General features: G+C 38.0%; 2 protein-coding genes across 14 annotated transcripts in view; both read right to left on the bottom strand.

The window, feature by feature from the left end:
- Positions 1 to 16,465, bottom strand: part of LOC127691122 (mis18-binding protein 1-like) — a 52,095-nt gene extending 35,630 nt beyond the window's left edge. Inside the window, exons 1-6 of the mRNA XM_052190703.1 lie at positions 16,356 to 16,465; positions 9,124 to 9,740; positions 7,083 to 7,540; positions 3,407 to 3,480; positions 1,185 to 1,315; positions 448 to 535 (exon numbers count right to left, since the gene is read on the bottom strand). Coding sequence (XP_052046663.1) covers positions 448 to 535; positions 1,185 to 1,315; positions 3,407 to 3,480; positions 7,083 to 7,540; positions 9,124 to 9,652 — 1,280 coding nt within the window. The 5' untranslated portion in view covers positions 9,653 to 9,740; positions 16,356 to 16,465. The remainder of the gene's footprint in view (positions 1 to 447; positions 536 to 1,184; positions 1,316 to 3,406; positions 3,481 to 7,082; positions 7,541 to 9,123; positions 9,741 to 16,355) is intronic.
- The window catches only part of LOC127690897 (uncharacterized), a 627,431-nt gene that overhangs the window by 222,048 nt on the left and 386,197 nt on the right, over positions 1 to 19,186 (bottom strand). The gene's annotated exons all lie outside the window — the stretch shown is intronic.

Below are 19,186 nucleotides of genomic sequence, written 5' to 3'. Positions count from 1 at the left end.
AAAGCTATCTCCTACTAGCTCCTGAAAAACAAGAATTAATAAGATTTTTCTATCAGTGTCTGCTAAATACCTGGTCGGTACTCAAAAACTAATGAAAACTATAGGAGAAAATGTATCAAGTTCAGTCTAATATTTAACATCTACACACCATCCAAAGGGTAGGCAATTGACAAATTCTCCTTAGAAATGTGTCTCCAATTTTATCTGCTTTTTTATTCGACATGACAGAAATCCTAATAAAGGTTTATTATTTCTAAAACTCCTGAGATCACACAAATCTTCAAAAGTATAACAGAAACACTAACCCCAGCAAACTGACAACCACACCACACTGGTCATGTAAGCATCAGAAAAAGCACATTGTATTTTGTATCTAAAATGAGTACATTTTAAGCATCATAACTCATACTTTGATAAAGCTGATTTTTAAAAAATTAGACAGTTTACCTTAATTGTTCTAGAAAATTATCAATGTGTTCCTTCCAATTTTGGGGGAATCCAAACATAAATTTCCATGTGAGGTAATGGGGAAATCCTATTTAACAGTGAGCAAAATAAATACAAAGTTATTTTAATTTAAAAAATAGAAGAATGAAATTATCCAAAAACCTAGACTTTTAAAGAGGTCTCTCTAACTCACTGTCAGTGAAGACATATGTACTTCTGACTTATTATATGCTAAGTACTGCTGGGGTACGGAGAACCCATCAGTTAGGGAATAGAAATCCTCATCATCACACACTAGATTTCTAGTGTATAAGAGAAAAAGCAAACCCAGAAAGTAAAATTCTTTGCTAGACTGCTATCACAGAAAAAGTAGTTAAACATATTCATGGGAGAAAAGGAGAAGACAACAATTCCAAAAGTGGGTAGTCAGGGAAATTCTACTGAAATAGAAAGCCAGATTATGGGAACCGGAGGAAAGGAATCATGTGGTAAAGAAGAATCCAAATATTAGAAATAAGAAAATGAAAAGCCTTGTGACAGACAACTGGTTTATTTGTGAAATAAGACGAGCAAAGCTGAATATCAATGAAGAGTCAGTACTAAGCATATACTGGAAAGAGTAATAAAAGTTGTGATTGTGAGGGGCAGGACAAGGGGTAGGGTCAATTTATAATCCGGGGATTTATTTAGGAAAGAGGAGAGACTATGGAAAGATTTAACTAATGATACCCATTTACCTGCTTCTTTCATGGACACCCGGTCTATCAATCCTTTTAAAATATAAATGGTGCCTGATAAGGTCCTAAGTTTATTGTGTTTAATCCGCTCTACAATTACATTACTATGCCAATAAACATCATTCATATTTCTAGGGAAAAAAGAATGAGTTTAGTAAGGTCAAATATTTACACATTCCAGGAACTGTATATACATAAAGAAGTATACAAACTTACAATGAAGTACTGATTTCATGCTAGGTATATATGATCTTAATGCCTTGTATACTTAGGTTTGAGACCTGCTTGTTCTATATACTAAGTTCCATGCCAATTAGGGCTTCACAGTGAGGTGCAGTCTTGATGTCACCCTCCACTCCAAAAAGGATATATTCATTTTGTACTCTTACCTACCACAACAATAATTATTAATAATTATTAATCTAACTACAACAACACCTGAGGACTAACCAGTCCAGAATTCAACTGCTTGGCTAATGTGATCCTCAGAGTCTATGCCAACTATACTGTGGTCAATCAATCTATATACATGATATAAGATACAGCACTAGCAAGGAAAGAAAATCAGTCAACAAACATTTGCTGCTGGCCACATCTGACATTTCAGCTTAATTGTTCTAAGCCTTCAAAGATTTTTGTTGGCTTTTTGTAGAAATGTTAGTTTTATATATGCTGATGGTCTCTTGCTGGGATCTTTTCCTACATACATATTGTGTGTGTGTGTACCATGGAATTTCATATACAGCCAGAAACAGCTTCTGGCAATCAGTTCGTTTACTATCACCATATGGGAGCTGGGGATCAAACTAAGGCTGCACAGGCCTTGCTAGCAAGCACTGCCCTTCGAGCTGTCTTGCTGGCTGCTGGGTCTTACATATGTCCAAGATAGCCTTGGAATTTTACATTGTCCAGCTACCTGAGATTATAGGTTGACTGTGCACCCAACTCCCTCCCCTCCTGCTTCATGTCCAAAAATGTCAAGTAGATCTGTAACATTTTAAAGGTTTTTTTCATCTTTTTAAAACAGGCAAATGTTTTTAGCTTCTATTTTGTAAAGAGGGTGTAGTTATGAAAAAAAAAGTAGCAAATCACTGACCCAGAAATCTATTCTTCATTCATCTTTAATAAAACTAGTAGATAAGGGCTGAGAATTTTTCATATAGATAATAAACACATTCAAGCTCTAAAGAAGTGCTCTCAGTGAAATCAAATGGGATAGTGAACTGATACTATACCTTGGTACTTAACTTTGATTCTTTGTTTTTTCTTTATGTGGTTTGGGTGGAAATATTAGTTTTGTTGTTGTTGTTTGTTTTTTTGGGGGGGTTGTTTTCTGGTTTAGGGGTTGTAGAGATATGGTCTCTCTACATAGCCCCTTCTGTCCTGAACTTTGTAGATCAAGCTGGCTCCAAACCCAGAGAGATTCACCCGCTTCTGCCACAGGAGTGTTAGGGCTTAAAGGCCTGAGCTACCACAGCCCACAGTTTCATTTAACATTTAAATAATACTCTAAAAGGCATGGTCTTTAATACTGCAAATATTCATTCACTTAATTCTTTACCTACAGCAAAGCTGAGCACTCAGCATGAATTAAAAGTCATCTTCACGTACATGTTGTACTTATAGTACTCAAGGCTAGCCTGGGCAACATGATTCGCTCTCAAAACAAGAAAAGCCTTCCCATATTATTAATAATATTATTATCTTCATTGTACTCATAGTGTAGAAGTAACTTGTTCAAGCAGCATTGGTAGCAAGCAGTATTAGTGGGACTCCTGCAAAGGCAGCCCCTGCTGCATCTTAGACATGAGAAGGGGGAGAAGGCTATAAAATAGAGAAGACCAGGAGACTTCAGTCCATCCTTGAAGCAGTGATAACTAACCTTGTGTCAGCACAAGTTATTTACTATGGAGAAGCTTGTTCTCCAAAGAGCAGAGTACTAGAGATAAAAAGTCTACTGTCTGACAATTGCTTTCACTTCTGAGAACCAAAAGTGTCAATTAACATGTAACTGCCTTGGAACTTTAAATAATTATCATCTTTTCATGGATCAGTAATTTACATCAAATAATTTTAGCAAGGCATTGATGTCATGTTTTACTTTTGCCTACAGTTTATAACCTCATGAGAACATGTTTTGTCGGAAGATGCTATTTGTCACCCATCAGTTATATACAAACAACTTAATTGCTATTAAAAGAACATTTAAAAGTTATACTTACACCAGCTTTCCTTGTATACATATAGCAGTGTTATTACTGCTGACTTTAATCATCCATTCCTGTAGCTGGACTACCTAATCAAGCATTAAAAAAAACATATTTGTATTACTTGCACATACCATTACAATTAGCATTTAGCTTTAGAAAATGTGAATTACAATAAAAGCCCTATGTAACCTTAGTGATTTCTAAGTAGCCATCTATATAGAAGTCAGCCCATCTAAAGCACCAATTGTTAAAACTACAGTATTGAAAGAAAGAATAAATATAGAAACTTGACTGAGGTTGTACTAAATGGTTTGCCTAAAATACAAGGATATACATTTTAAATACTCAAAAAATGGCTTAGCCAAAAGGAGGAGAATCCTAACATACACATTGAACCACCAAATCTTACAGAAAACACAGCAACTTAGAGGGATGAAAATGCTAAATGTATCATATATCTTGTCTCTGAAAAATATATTTTTGTTAAGCTGAGTTTGAATGACACTTTCTGTTTCCATAAAGGTCAAAATAAAAATTCAATTCTATTCCCATGTAAATACTTGAATAGCTCAGAAAATGACTTTAGTGTAAGTAAAATGCCTTTAAAATGTAAAATTTTGTATGAACATTGATAGTAAGAACATTTATAGTTCATAGCAATTTGAGATCAAAGTGTTTCTAAGTAGAACTAAAGTTAAAATTAATATAACTAATGAGTGACCATTCACTTTAAATAAAAGTCTACATTTGCTCTTCTGGTCCCAGGCTCTGCGGCAGCCGCAGGTTACCATGCAGACATGGCCAAGTCCAAAAACCACACCACACACAACCAATCTTGCAAATGGCACAGAAATGGAATCAAGAAACCGCAGTCACAAAGACACAAATCTCATAAGGGGGTTGACCCCAAATTCCTGAGGAACGGTGCTTTGCCAAGAAGCATAACAAAAAGGCCTGAAGAAGATGCAGGCCAACTATGCACACACAACGAGTCCATGCGCAGAGGCCATCAAGGCCCTTGTAAAGCCTCAGGCCATCAAGCCCAAGGTGCCAAAGGACGCCCCCCACCCCCACACTCAGCCTTTTGGCTTTCATTACTCAGCCCAAGCTTGGGAAGTGGATTCAAAGCTACATGGCCAAGGGGCATAGGCTCTGCAAGCAGAAGGCCAAAGTTCAATTCAAAGCAGAGGCCACAGCTCAGCTAAGGCCCAGGCTTCAGTTCCAACTCAGGCTCCCAAAGGTGCCCAGGCCCCTGTGAAGTCCCCATAGAAAATGTTACTGCCAGTGTGAAGACAGATGGACTGCTGTGACACACCTACCCACACACTATTTGCAGATGACCAGTGCCCTATGTTGTTTTTACAAATGAACTTGAGGCAAGGAAAAAAATACATTTTTATATAAAGACAAATTTCTCAGAAACTTTAAACTGAACTAAGATGCTAAACTGGGAGGACTGTCTTTGGTATTGCATTTCTTAATTACCCTTTTATATAAATATATAGATATCTGGAGATTTAACTCAATGGTATAGCACAAATCCCTGAGCTGGATTCCTAGAACTGAAAAAAATGACTAGAAGAGTAGGAGAGTAGGAATACTATTTCTTCACATTTAGATATACAGGTACCTTAGATTCACTAGTTCATGTTATCTTTACCACTCTAGGAGGCAAGTCCCATCTCCATTTTACACAAAAATAAATTGTAAAATATATCTAAATAACTTTCCGGTAATATATGGATTACAAATAAAATTCAGATTCTAGAAACATGTGCTCTATTGCTTATTTAAAATATGCTGTCATACAACATTTGAGCTACAGGCACACTGTTATAGACATTGGAGATTCGACAAGAAATAAGATGCCTCCTTTACAGATTCAGCATTGCCTGTGTGTGAGCACAAACTGGAAGGAAGTGGAAGTCAGAGGGAAGGGGGTGGTACCCAAACAAATAGAGGTACAGTGGATAAATAAAAACACACAAGGATGCTTTAAGACAGAGAGTTAAGAAAGGTCTTAGAGAAATAAACTGAATAAAATGAAGTACAAGCCAGCCCTATATAGGTAGCATAAAAAGCACAATTAGATGCTGGGCAGTGGTGGCGCACACCTTTAATCCCAGCGCTTGGGAGGCAGAGGCAGGCGGATTTCCAAGTTCGAGGTCAGCCTGGTCTACAGAGTGAGTTCTAGGACAGTCAGGGCTACACAGAGAAACCCTGGGGTAAGCAGGTAGGAATATAAAGAGTAAGTTTAGAGATTCCTATAATGGTCATAACCAATCAATGGAAACATGCATGGGATGAAAATGTAATGAAGGTCATGAATATGGCATGAAGTAGAGATTATCTTAGTGATGTGAAAATATTGATCAGGAAGTAAAAAGATTAGTAAAGGGGGGGACTGGAGAGATGGATCTGCAGTTAAGAGCACTGACTGCTCTTCTGAAGGTCCTGAGTTCAAATCCCAGCTAGTGGCTTACAACCATCCTTAACAAGATCTGACTCCCTCTTCTGGAGTTTCTGAAGACAGCTACAGTGTACTAACATATAATAAATAAATAAATAAATAAATAAATAAATAAATAAATAAATAAATAAATAAATAAATCTTTAAGAAAAAGGGATTAGGAAAGGGGTAATGACAGTAAGACTGTAACAGAGATGTTTCTGCAAAAGATTCTGGTCCTTGTGCTAGCAATAATAACGTACAATAAGGCTAAAGAGTAGAGGGTAAAGAAAAAGAAAGCATAGAGGTTGTTGTAGAAAGCCCATTTCAGTTAGAGCAAGTCAAGGACATAGATGGCATGATACTGATAATATCTCAAGTTGAAGATGGGGCAATATAATGAAGAAATGAGGATGAGTAAGAGACTAGGTCAGAGTTGTGGACTGTACAGAATATCAGAATATGGATTTGAGTCCTAGACGTCTTACAGTTCTTATGGTAACTGGTATAAAAAGGCATGGTAGAGACAAAGAAGTACTAGAAAATCTTAGAACAATTTTATTCAAACTTTGTACATTTAAATCAATATCCAAAGTTTTTATCATTATGTCAAACATTAAATATTTGTAAATGATAATTTGTAGCAAATAACTGAGATTATAAAATTGCAACCACTTCATTTCTAAAACTAAGATAGAAATACATACTATCTCAATTGGATACTCACTGACACCTACTTAAAGCTTAATGGACATACTTTTAACAGTTAGACATTTCACATTGTCTTTTTTCTTTGTTTAGTGCTGTAAGATCAAGCCTAAGTTTCATACATGCTTATATTTCTTCTTGAACTGATTAATACATTTCCTTCAAAAATGTACCTCAATGCAACATAGTTTGATTCTTTAAAGTACTTTACTGTTCATCTTATATACAACTTTTATCAAGAAAAGTCTCAACTCTTCAGTTGTTCCTTTCTATTTCAAATGTTAATAATTCCTCAAAAGTCAGAATAACAGTAGGAGTAATGTCAGTGTTTGCCTCTCCCAGGGGTGAGTGAGGTTTCCAACTAGTAATAGAGAACTAACAACTGAGTCCTCTGACTCTCAGTCCACCTATCTTTCAAGGCTTATAGTGGCTGCTGTCAATAATAAAACAAGAAATAAAGCATAAAGAGAGTCTAAACCTCTGAGGAACCAAGACACAGGAAAAAATACTTGACTTAAATGTCTCCCCTACCTGATATTTTTTTACTTCACGTGCAATAGTTTCAAGCTCTGTAAGTTGTTTTTGAGACTGGCCAGATAGTGTTAAATAAAGTCTTGGACTTGAACGTGTCATTTTAGATGTATTCTTCATGGGATCTTGAAGAAAGGTCCTCCTAGACATCGTTTCTTCATTTTGTTCTGTAATATCCTCATTCACAGTCCTTTCTGTTGTCACATCATTATAAGCAGTAATAGACTGGCTATGATTCTCAATAGGAACACAAATGCTGTCAACATCAGTATTTTCGATCTTTTCATAAGTAGAATTAATGCCTTCCAAAACAAATGTGTTCTTTTTGGACACAGTAGTTTTAACAGGATTCTCTTTTGAATAAAGATCTTGCCTGTTAAACTGGGCTCTAGTTAATTCCTTACTTGAAATGCATGAAATTGAAACCCTTTTTTCTTCTTGGTTCAGAACTGGAGGTTCTGCCAAAAATAAAACAACAACAACAACAACAACAAAAAATTATAGAATGGTTCTATGGAAATAAAGAGTTTTAAACTGCTTATATTAAAAAGATATCACATTAAGAATAGTCGCCCTCAACTTCAATTTAAATGTCTCTAGGTTTGTTCTTTTGTTTTAAAACAATCATTCTATATAGCCTTGGTTTATCCTGGAACTCACTATGTAGACTAGGCTAGCATCAAACCTACCTCTGCCTCCTGATGAGATTAAAGTCATGCTTCACCACACCTACTTTTATAACTCCAGGAGCAAAGTTAGTTCTTATTGTCCACTGAAAACTACCTAGAATTTAAGAATACTTTGAAGTAACTGGCAAAATAATGTCAACTGCAAACATATAACAAACCAACAACACACACGAGTCTAACATAACTTAAGTTGTAATTTTCTGCTTTTTTTCTTGCTGGTGTTGAATCTTTTGTTTGCTGAGTGTGGTGATTTGAATGTGAATGACACCCCCCTCCTACACCCATAAGCTCACATATTTGAATGCTTAAGTTATCAGGGAGCAGCACTATTTGAAACTTGAAAAGGTATGGCCTAGTTGGAGGAACTGTATCCCTAGGGGTGGGCTAAAAGTTTCAAAGCCTATGCCAAGCACAGTCTGTCTCTGTCTGTTTCTGTATCTTTCCTCTCTCTCTGCCTGTGCATCAGGATGTAGATCTTAGCTACTGCTTCAGAGCCGTCCTGAATGTCGCTATGCATCCCCACCATGGTGATAATGGACTAAGCCTCTGAACTATAAGCAAACTCCCAATTACATGCTTTCTTTTGTAAGAGTTGCCTTGATCATGGTGTCATTTCACAGCATAAGAACAGTTACTAAGACACTTACTTGGAGCCGGGCAGCAGGGGTGCATGCCTGTAATCCCAGCACTTGGGAGGCAGAGGCAGGCAGATTTCTGAGTTTGAGGCTAGCCTGGACTACAGAGTGAGTTCCAGGACAGCCAAGGCTATACAGAGAAACCCTGTCTCGAAAAAAAAACAAAGAAACTAACAAAAACAAAAAAAGACACTTGGAAATGCTTGATGATTATAGAGGAACTTGTAGGTTGACACTTTAGAAACAGAGAGGGGAAGGTCTTCAGACCAGTATAGTATGCTTTCATAATAAATAACAGTGACATAAAAATGTCCTTTTAGCTGGATTTAATCACAGCACTCGGGAGACAAGGCAGGCAGATCTCTGTGAGCTGGAAGCCAGCCTGAAGTTCCAGGACAGCCAGGGCTACACAGAGAAACCCTACGGGGGGGGGGGGGGGGGGGGGGGGGGGGGGGGAAGGGAGGGTTGGGGAGACAAGGAGGGAAGGGAACTGGGTTAGTTGGAGAGATGGCTCAGTGGTTGAAGGCACTGACTGCTTTTCCAGAGGATCCAGGTTCAAATCCCAGCACTCACGTGGCAGCTCACAGCATAAAAATTACTTTCACTGGAATGTGAGAAGATATTTTGGTACTCTGATCATTATTATAACCAAGATATTAAAACTGCCACATTAAACAGTTAAAAAGACATTTTAAAACCTTATGTAATCAAACTAACCTCCCAATGAAGGGTTATTGGATTGGAATGAATTTTCTTTTTCCTCACAGATATAGGTATCTTGCAACAGAGTTTTCTTGTGTCTGTCAGGAGGAAGGACTTTATGGTCCCATTTTGGTGATCCCATCATGCTACTGTTCCTTGATGGTTTATCTTGTTTGTCACGCCGTACTTTCTCTTTCATTCTCTGAAATATTTTTCCAGGTGATTCATAAGTCATTTCATTTCTTAATCTATCCATGTTGCACATTCTAACACTGATATCAAGAGAGCTGTTTGAAGGGCAAGCCTCTGTTAGCATGGTGGAGTGAAATATATTTTTATTGTTAGAAGTTATTATTTCTAATAACTGATTCTTTTTATGACTGTTCCATTTTGAAGAGGACTTCTGATATTTCACCAAATCTTTCACAGGAATAAGTGTGTCTGAAGGGAGGCTTTCAAGAAGGACTGCATTTTGAAGCAGACTGCATTGCAATGTCTCAGAAGACAAATGAATTCCTGCACCTTTCAAAGGTGTTACAATCATCTTGATAGGACAATGGCACCAAAATTCTTTTTATAGAAAATTCAATCAACACAAATTTCCAGACAGAACTTCAGGAGTCCAGAGAAACCTGTAATGAAATTAACTTTTATCAGTTTGGTTCCTTTAACAACATTATACCATTAAAAGGCTTGATTGCTTCTTAAGAACACTAGAAAATATATAGCTCAGAAACCAGATTGATGTTTCATATTTTTATTAAATTACAATTTTCATCATTTTTCAAGAGAAGAGCAGTTTGGCATTTAAAAGTGCTTATTGGAAAAAAAAAAAAGGCAACCCTGAAGCTAAGGCTGTCCCTCAACTTTTCCATACCCCAAATCCTACCCAGAGAGAGCTGGTCTCCCAGGAGTGTTGCCACTCCTAAGTTCACAGGTGAGCCCACCACTTTGTTCCAATAACTAGCCAAAGAGGGACCAACCAGGAACACACAGGGCACAGGAACCACAGAGCAACCAGGGACAGGATCCTTCCTGTCTTCATCAGCACCCCAGAGCTAACCCCGTGACACAGCTCTCCTCAAGCACATCCCAGAGAAAGCTGGTCTCCCCTGGTGTGGTGACACACCTAAGAGCAGAGGCTCCAGTTCTCCCAACACAGCAAGTCCTGGATACCCCAATATACTGGAAAAGCAAGATTTGGATTTAAAAATCACACCTCATAAAGATGATAGAGGACTTTAAGAGGGACATAAATAACTCTCTCAAAGGAATACAGGAGAACACAGGTAAACAGGGAGAAGCCCTTAAAGAAGTATACCCAACCAAAACACAACCAAACAGGTATACAAAAGCATCCAGGATCTAAAAATGGAAATAGAAACAATAAAGAAATCACAAAGGGAGACAACCTCTCCTAGAGATAGAAACCCTAAGAAGGAGATGAGGAGTCACAGGTGCAAGCTTCACCAATAGAATACAAGAGATAGAAGAATCTCAGGGGAAGAAAATACCAGAGAAAACATTGACACAACAGTCAAAGAAAATGCAAAAAGCTACCAACCCAAAACATCCAGGAAATCCAGGACAGAATGAGAAGACCAACCCTAAGAATTGTAGGTATAGAAGAGAGCAAAGATTCCCAACTTAAAGGGCCAGTAAATATCTTCAACAAACTTATAGAAGAAAACTTCCCAAACCTAAATAAAGAGAAGCCCATGTACATACAAGAAGCCTACAGGGACTCCAAATAGATTAGATCAGAAAAGAAATTCCTCCTGTCACATAACAATCAAAACACCAAATGCACTAAACAAAGAAAGAATATTAAAAGCAGTAAGAGAAAAAGGTAAAATAACATATAAAGGCAGACCTATCAGAATTACACCAGACTTCTCACTAGTGACTCTAAAAACCTGAAGCTCCTGGGCAGATGTCATACAGATCCTAAGAGAACACAAATCCCTGTCCAGGTTACTAACCCAGCAAAACTCTCAAGTACCATAGATGGAGAAACCAAGATATTTCGTGACAAAACCAAATTTACACAATATCTTTCCACAAATAACAGCTTTACAAAGAATAATAGACAGAAAACTCCAACACAAGGATGGAAACTACACCCTAGAAAAAGCAAGAAAGTAATCATATTTCAACAAACCCAAAACAAGATAGCCACACAAACATAACTCTACCTCTAATAACAAAAATATCAGGAAGCAACAATCACTCTTCCTTAATATCTATTAATATCAATGAACTCAATTCTCAAATAAAAAGACACAGACTAACAAACTGGATATGTAAACAGAACCAAGTATTTTGCTGCATACAGGAAATGCACCACAGTGACACAGACACTACCTCAAAGTAAATGTCTGGAAAACAATTTTCCAAGCAAATGGAAATGGTCACAAGAACAAGCTGGTGTAGCCATTCTAATATCGAATAAAATCAACTTTTAATCTAAAGTAATCAAAAAAGATAAGGAAGGACACTTCATACTAAAAGGAAAATTCTACCAAGATGAACTGTCAATTCTGAACATCTATGCTCCAAATGTAAGGGCACCCACATTCATAAAAGAAACTTTACTAAAGCTCAAAGCACACATTGCACCTCACATAATAATAGTGGGAGACTTCAACACCCCACTCTCATCATGGAAACAAACTAAACAGACACACAGTGAAACTAACACAAGTTATGAGCCAAATGGATTTAACAGATATCTATAAAATATTTTATCCTAAAACAAAAGAATATACCTTTTTCTCAGCAACTCAAGGTACCTTATCCAAAATTGACCATATAATCAGCCACACAACAGGCCTCAACAGATACAAGAAGATTGAAATAATCCCATGCATTCTATCAGATCACCTGGGATTAAGGCTGTTCTTCAATATAAAAAAACAAAACAAAACACCCAAAAAGGCCACATTCTTATGAAAGCTGAACAATGCTCTACTCAATAATAACTTGGTCAAGGAAGAAATAAAGTAATTAAAGACTTTTTAGTAATCAAAACATTGATATTTGCAGATGATATGATAGTATATTAAAGTAACCCCAAAAATTCAACCAGAGATCTCCTACTCCTGATAAACAACTTCAGCAAAGTGGCTGGATATAAAGTGAATTCAAAACAAATCAGTACCTTTCCTCTACTCAAAGGATAAACAGGCTGAGAAAGAAATTAGTGAAATGACACCCTTCACAATAGTCACAAATATTAAAATCAAAATATTGCTGTAATTCTAACCAAGCAAGTGAAAGATCTGTATGACTAGAACTTTAAGTCCCAGAGAAAAGAAATCAAAGAAGATCTTGAAAGATGGAAAAATCTCCCATGCTCATGGATTTGCAGGATTAATAAAATAAAAATGGCCATCTTGCTGAAAACAATCTACAGATTCAATGCAATCCCATCAAAATCAACTCAATTCCTTTTCAACTCAATTCCTCATATAGTTAGAAAGAGCAATTTGAAAATTCATTTGGAATCCAGGATAGCAAAACCTATTCTCAGGGGCTGGAGAGATGGCTCAGTGGTTAAGAGCACTGACTGCTCTTCCAAAGGTCCTGAGTTCAAATCCCAGCAACCACATGGTGGCTCACAACCATCCATAACGAGATCTGACTCCCTCTTCTGGAGTGTCTGAAGACAGCTACAGTGTACTTACATATAATAAATAAATGAATCTTAAAAAAAAACAAAACAAAACAAAACAAACAAAAAAAAAAAAAAACAAAACTATTCTCAACAATAAAAGAACTTCTGGGAGAAAAACCATCCCAGACCTCAAACAGTACTACAAAACAATAGTGATAAAAAAATAAAAAACAAAAATACTGCATGGTATTGGTACAGTGAAAGGCAGGTAGATCAATGGAATGAAACTGACGACCCAGAAATGAACCCACACACCTTTGGTCATTCGATCTTTGACAAATGAGCTAAAATCATCCAGTTGAAAAAGAAGGCATTTTTAAACAAATGGTGCTGGTTCAACTGGTGGTTAGTACACAGAAGAATTCAAATGGAACCATTCTTATATCCTTGTACAAAGCTCAAGTCCAGGTGTATCAAGGATCTCCACATTAAAAACCAGATACACTGAAACTAATGGAATAGAAATTGGGGAAGAGCCTTGAACACATCAGAGAAAATTTTCCTGAACAGAACTCCGATGGTGTATGCTCTAAGATCAAGAATTGACAAATGGGACCTCAAAAACCTGCCAAGTTTCTGTAAGGCAAAGGACACTGTCAGTAGGACAAAAGGCAACCAACAGATTGGGAAAATCTTTATAAATTCTACATCTGAGACATTTCAAATGGCCAAAAAGGCACCTAAAGAAATGTTCAACACCCTTAGTCATCATGGAAATGCAAATCAAAACAACTCTGAGATTCCACATCACACCAGTCAGAATGACTAAGATGAAAAATTCAGGGGACAGCAGATGCTGGAGAGGATGTGGAGAAAGAGCAACACTCCTTCATTGTTAGTGGGATTGCAAGCTGATACACCACTGTGGAAATCAAGTCTTGTGGTTCCTCAAAAAATTGGACTAGTACTACCTGAGGACCTAGCTATACCACTCCTGGGCATATACCCAAAAGATGCTCCAACATGTAACAATGATACATGCTCCACTATGTTCACAGTAGCCTTATTTATAATAGCTAGAAGTTCTGGAAAGAACCCAGGTGTCCCTCAACAGAGGAATGGATACAGAAAATGTAGTATGCTTACACAATGGAGTACTACTCAGCTATTAATAACAATGATTTCATGAAATTCTTAGGCAAATGAAGGGAACTAGGAAATATCATCTGAGTGAGGTAACCCAGTCCTAAAACACACAGTATGCACTTATTGATAAGTGGATATTAGCCCAAAAGCTCAGAATACCCAAGATATAATTCACAGACCATATGAAGTTCAAGAAGAAGGAAGACCAAGATGTGGCCTTGACCATGCTATAAAAGCATTCTACTGCTGCAGTGGAATTTATTCAAACATAACTCTTTAAAGTTCCAATGAAGTGTTTGCATAAAGAGAATGACATCTGCATTAGGCTATATAGGGTACAAAAAAGTTTGACAAGTATACTTCCTTTTATGCACTTAAAAAGTTTAAGTAAGAAGCAATAATGATCAAAGTAAATGTTGAAATACTCATTCAATTATTAAAATGGCCTGGCTCTTTTGTGCTCCTGGCTCTTTTGGCTCTTCAAATGCTAGTTGAAAACTTCTAATAAAGAAGGAATTTATTTTTAGCATAATTCTTTACATGTACTGCTATTTAGAATTTTTGGAAAAAAATTATTAATTTAAACATATTAGATATTAGGTCTCAGATTTGTTTCTTTCTTTCTTGAGACACAGATTGCTTTATGGTCCAGGCTGGCATCAACCCTGAACTGTTCCTATTCTACCCTTCTTGGTGCTGGGACCGTAAGCATGTATTACCACATCTGGTTTGTTTATTTGCATAAATTTTATTTTCTGTAACTAGAAATAAAAATTCCAAGTATAGAACAATGTATTATATTTAATACATGGAAATTTAATATTACAATCTAAGAGCCCAGAACTTATTAGTCAGGATTTATAACATCTCTTACTACTGAATTTATAATAATTCTAGTAACTTTTTATATCAACTAAGCAGGAAAAGATCTATCATGGAAAGTACTAATAAATACTGGACATGGTGGCACATACCTGTAATTCTAGCACTCAGGAAGCTGAAACAAACCAGTAAGTTCAAGGCCAGCCTTACCTATGAAACTTTGTCTCAAAAAATTTAAAAATGTTTATCTTTCAAAAGGCAAATAAGCAACTTGAAAAGCCATATATAAACTCCTACTTTACCTAATGATTTATTATAAGCGGGACTGCAGAGAAATATTTTTCCAGATTTCTCTGTGTAGCTATAGCTAGCCTGCTTCCTGAGGGCCGGGATTAAAGGTGTTCAACACCAAGCCCTGCTACTGGAAGTATTTTTCAACAGCAGCTGACAAATGTATATCTTGTAAGTATGGTCCTGGGACAGAAAAAACATGTAATTTTTTTCCACAAAATTTAGCTCAGCAGCTATGAACTGATGTACTTTATTCATTCATTAATTTATTTAATTTAGCACTGTAAGAGGCTGACCTAGGGCCTCAAATATGCATAAGACCACTGAACTATATGACCATATTGAGCCTTAGCACTCAACAGATGTATATTTAACAGGTGGACAGTGATGGGAGTTAGTAATATGCACTAACAATGCCAATAAAGCTACACTATCTCAAAAATAAAAATGAATTGACTGTACAATGACAGGGAAAATTGGCAAAGTATGGATTGCCTACTCTCGGTTCTTCAGTCTGATGAAACACTTCACAAATTAAAACTGTAAATAAGGCGCTGGAGAGAAGGCTCAGCAGTTAAGAGCACCCACTGCTCTTCCAGGTCCTGAGTTCAATTGCCAGCAACCACACAGTGGCTCACAACCACCTGTAATGGTATCCAAGGCCTTCTAGTTTGTCTGTAGACAGCCACAGTGTGCGTATTATATGTAGTTGTATATAATAAACAAATCTTTCTTAAAATGAAAATAAGATGAAAACAAATCCAATCTGCATCAACCGACAGAAATCTTAAGGACAGATAAAAGCTGGCCTGTGGCACAAGGTCCACAGACTCAGCTATTCAGACAGCAAGAGGATCGCAGTTCCAGGCCTCCAAGAGGGCTACAGAGCAAAGCAAACTACAGATCCTGCTTTAAAAAAAAGCTAAGCTGGGCGGTCGTGGTGCAGGCCTTTAATCCCAGCACTTGGGAGGCAGAGGCAGGCAGATTTCTGAGTTTGAGGCCAGCCTGGTCTACAGAGTGAGTTCCAGGACAGCCAGGGCTACACAGGGAAACCTGTCTCAAAAAAGAAAAAACAAAAAGAAAGAAAAGAAAAGAAAAAAGAAAAGGTAAGCATCTTCAGAACTCTGCCTCCCGCCATCGGACAGACTAAGGTTCACAAACATAACCCTGGGCTGTTCGAGGGCCATCAGGGTGCCAACCCAGCCAGGAGGTTTTTTTGCCCGGGTCGCTACAGGACGCCAGAGCTCTAGCAGGCAAAGCCGGCTAACAGGCATAGCCTGAGGCTAACAAAGCAGGGGTCTAGGCTCCAGCAGGCCCTGGACTGACTCCAGGAACTGGGCGGCTTGGTGGGCCATCTGTGTGTCAACCCTACCTGGGTGAGGGCAGCAGCACCAGCCGTGATGCTCTTCAGCTCCAAGCCGGAGGCCGGGGCAGGGGCCCCACGCGTGTCCGCAGAGCTACAGACACGAGCTGTGCTCGCTCGCTCGCCTTCCACATCCACTTCCCCAGCACAGACCACAGCACTGGGTTTCAAATCCCGAGAGCCCGCCCACCGGCGCCTGGGATTGGCTAGCTCAGACATGCGTCACAGAGCGTCTTCAGGGACTCCAGTAAACAGTGCCACGCGCCGCCTGGACCAGGCTTCTGACCAAGGACCGCCCCACGGCTGCACGTGAAGTTTGTTTCTCTCCACAGGGCGGGCACTTATTAGCTCCCCCCCACTCCTCCCATGATGCTCCGCGGCAGCGGGGGGCGGGGCTGTGTGTGAGGAGGGGGAAAGCCCACAATGTTGACTCCAGAGCACGGCACAATTTACTAAGTTTGACCCTTGCGGGCTACACTTGTTAGGTTTAGGCTGTGCTTGCTCAGCAGTTTATTTCTCTGTGTAGTTCATTTCTGAGGAGAGAAAGTTGCCTAAAAGAGTTTGAAAGAATTTGTTTTTTCTTTCAGTTTGCCGTTTAGCTTTTCTTAGGGCCGAAAAGGAAAATAAAGTTGCTCCCGAGAAGTAGAGTGAGCACGAAGTTATATACGCATTTTAGCGTTTAGTTTGCATGATCCCCACTGGAAATGTGATTTTCTTTTATTTTCAAGAATCTGAGCACCATAGTAGAATAAATCACTTTTCTCGGTAGATGTCGGCTGCAGTGCGCATTTGGTGACACTGGTTCCTCAAGTCTGTTTTTTCTTTTATTGGGTATTTTCTTTTTTTGCATTTCAAATGTTATCCCTGTTCCTGTTTCTCCTCTAGAAACTCCCTATCCCATCGTCCTTCCTCTTTTGTATGAGAGTATTCCTGCCAACAACCACCCACTGCCACCTCACTGCCCTGGAATTACAATAGGGTATCAAGTCTTCACAAGACCAAGGGCCTCTTATCCCATTGAAGCCCTACAAGGTCATCCTCTGCTTCATATGCAATTGGAGGAATGGTTTTCTCCATGTGTATACTTTGTTTGTTTGTTTGTTTAGACCCTGGGAGTATGAGGGACATGGTTGGTTGGTATGTTGTTCTCCTTATGTTGTTCTTCTGAAGCTTCATTTGGTCTGTGAATAGTATCTTGGATATAGTGAGCTATTGGGCTCCATTTACCAGGGAGTGAATACCATGTGTGTAATTTTGTGTCTAGGTTACCTCACTCAGAATGCTATTTTCTAGTTCCATCCATTTGCCTGCAAATTTCATGAATTCAGTCTTTTTTTATACATGAATACCACTCCATTGTGAAAATGTAAATCCTTTTCTGTATACATTCTTCTGTGGAGGGACACCTGGGTTCTCTCCAGCTTCTGGATTTTATAAATAAGGCTGCTGTGAACATAGTGGACCATGTGTCCTTATTACATGCTGGGGTGTAATGTGGGTATATGCTCAGGAGTGATATAGTGGGGTCCTCTGGTAGTATTATGTCCAGTTTTCTGAGGATCTGCCAGACTTATTTCCAGAGTGCTTGCACCAGCTTGCAATCCCACCAGCAGTGCAGGAGTGTTTCTCTTTCTCCACATCCTCTCCAGCATCTGCTGTCACCTGAGTTTTTGATCTTAGCCTAACTGGTGTGAGGTGCAATCTCATGACTCCCGCACATGTTCTTTTACTGCTGAGAATAGTTTTCACTATCCTGGGTTTTTAGTTATTCCAGATGAATTTGCACATTGCTCTTTTTAACTCTTATGAATTGATTTGGAATTTTTACGGGGATTACATCAAATCCATATGTTGCTTTCTGCAAGATGGCCATTTTTAATATATTAACCCTGTCAATCTATGAGCATGAAGTCTTGTCATACAGATCATTCACTTGCTTTGTTAGAGTAACACCAAAGCATTTTATATTATTTGATAAACTTGTGAAGGTTATTGTTCCCTAATTTCTTTCTCAGCCTTTTTATCCTTTGTGTAGAGGAAGGCTACTGATTTATTTTAGGTAATTTTCTATCCAGACATTTTTCTGAAGTTGTTTATCAGGTTAAGGAGTTCTCTGGTGAAATTTTTCTCTGGAGTCACTTAACTATACTATCATATCATCTGCAAATAGTGATACCTTGACTTATTCCTTACTAAATTTTATCCCTTTCACCTCCTTTTGTTGTTTAATTGCTCTGGATAGAACTTTAAGTACTATATTGAATAGATAAGGAGCGAGAAGGCAGTCTAATTTAGTGCCTGATTTTAGTAGAATTGCGTCAATTTTCTCTCCACTTAGTTTGATATTGGCTATTTGTTTGCTGCATATTACTTTTACTATGTTTGGGTATGGACCCTGAATTTTTCATCTTTGTACCACTATTACCATGCAGGGGTGTTGAATTTTGTCAAATGATTTATCACCATTTAATAAGATGGTTGTGTTGGTTGTTTATATTTTTAATTTGATTATATTTTGTATTATGTTGATGCATTTCCATATTGAACCATCCATGAATCCCTGAGATTAAGCCTACTTGTTCTTGTTGGAATAACATTTTAATGTGTTCTTGGATTCGGTTTGTGGGTATACTATTGTGTAATTTTGCATAGACATTCACAAGGGAAATTGGTGAGTAGTTTTCTTTATTACCATGTCTTTTTGTGGTGTAAGTATCAGTGTAACTGTAGCTTCATAGAAAGAATTGGGTAGTATTCCTTCTGTCTCTATTTTATGGAATAGTGTAAAACGCTATTAGATCTTCTTTGAAGGTCTGATAGAGTTCTGAACTAAAATCATC

Source organism: Apodemus sylvaticus, chromosome 8 (assembly GCF_947179515.1).
Source record: "Apodemus sylvaticus chromosome 8, mApoSyl1.1, whole genome shotgun sequence".
Taxonomy (NCBI): Eukaryota; Metazoa; Chordata; class Mammalia; order Rodentia; family Muridae; genus Apodemus; species Apodemus sylvaticus.
This window is presented reverse-complemented; position numbering and strand designations above follow the sequence as displayed.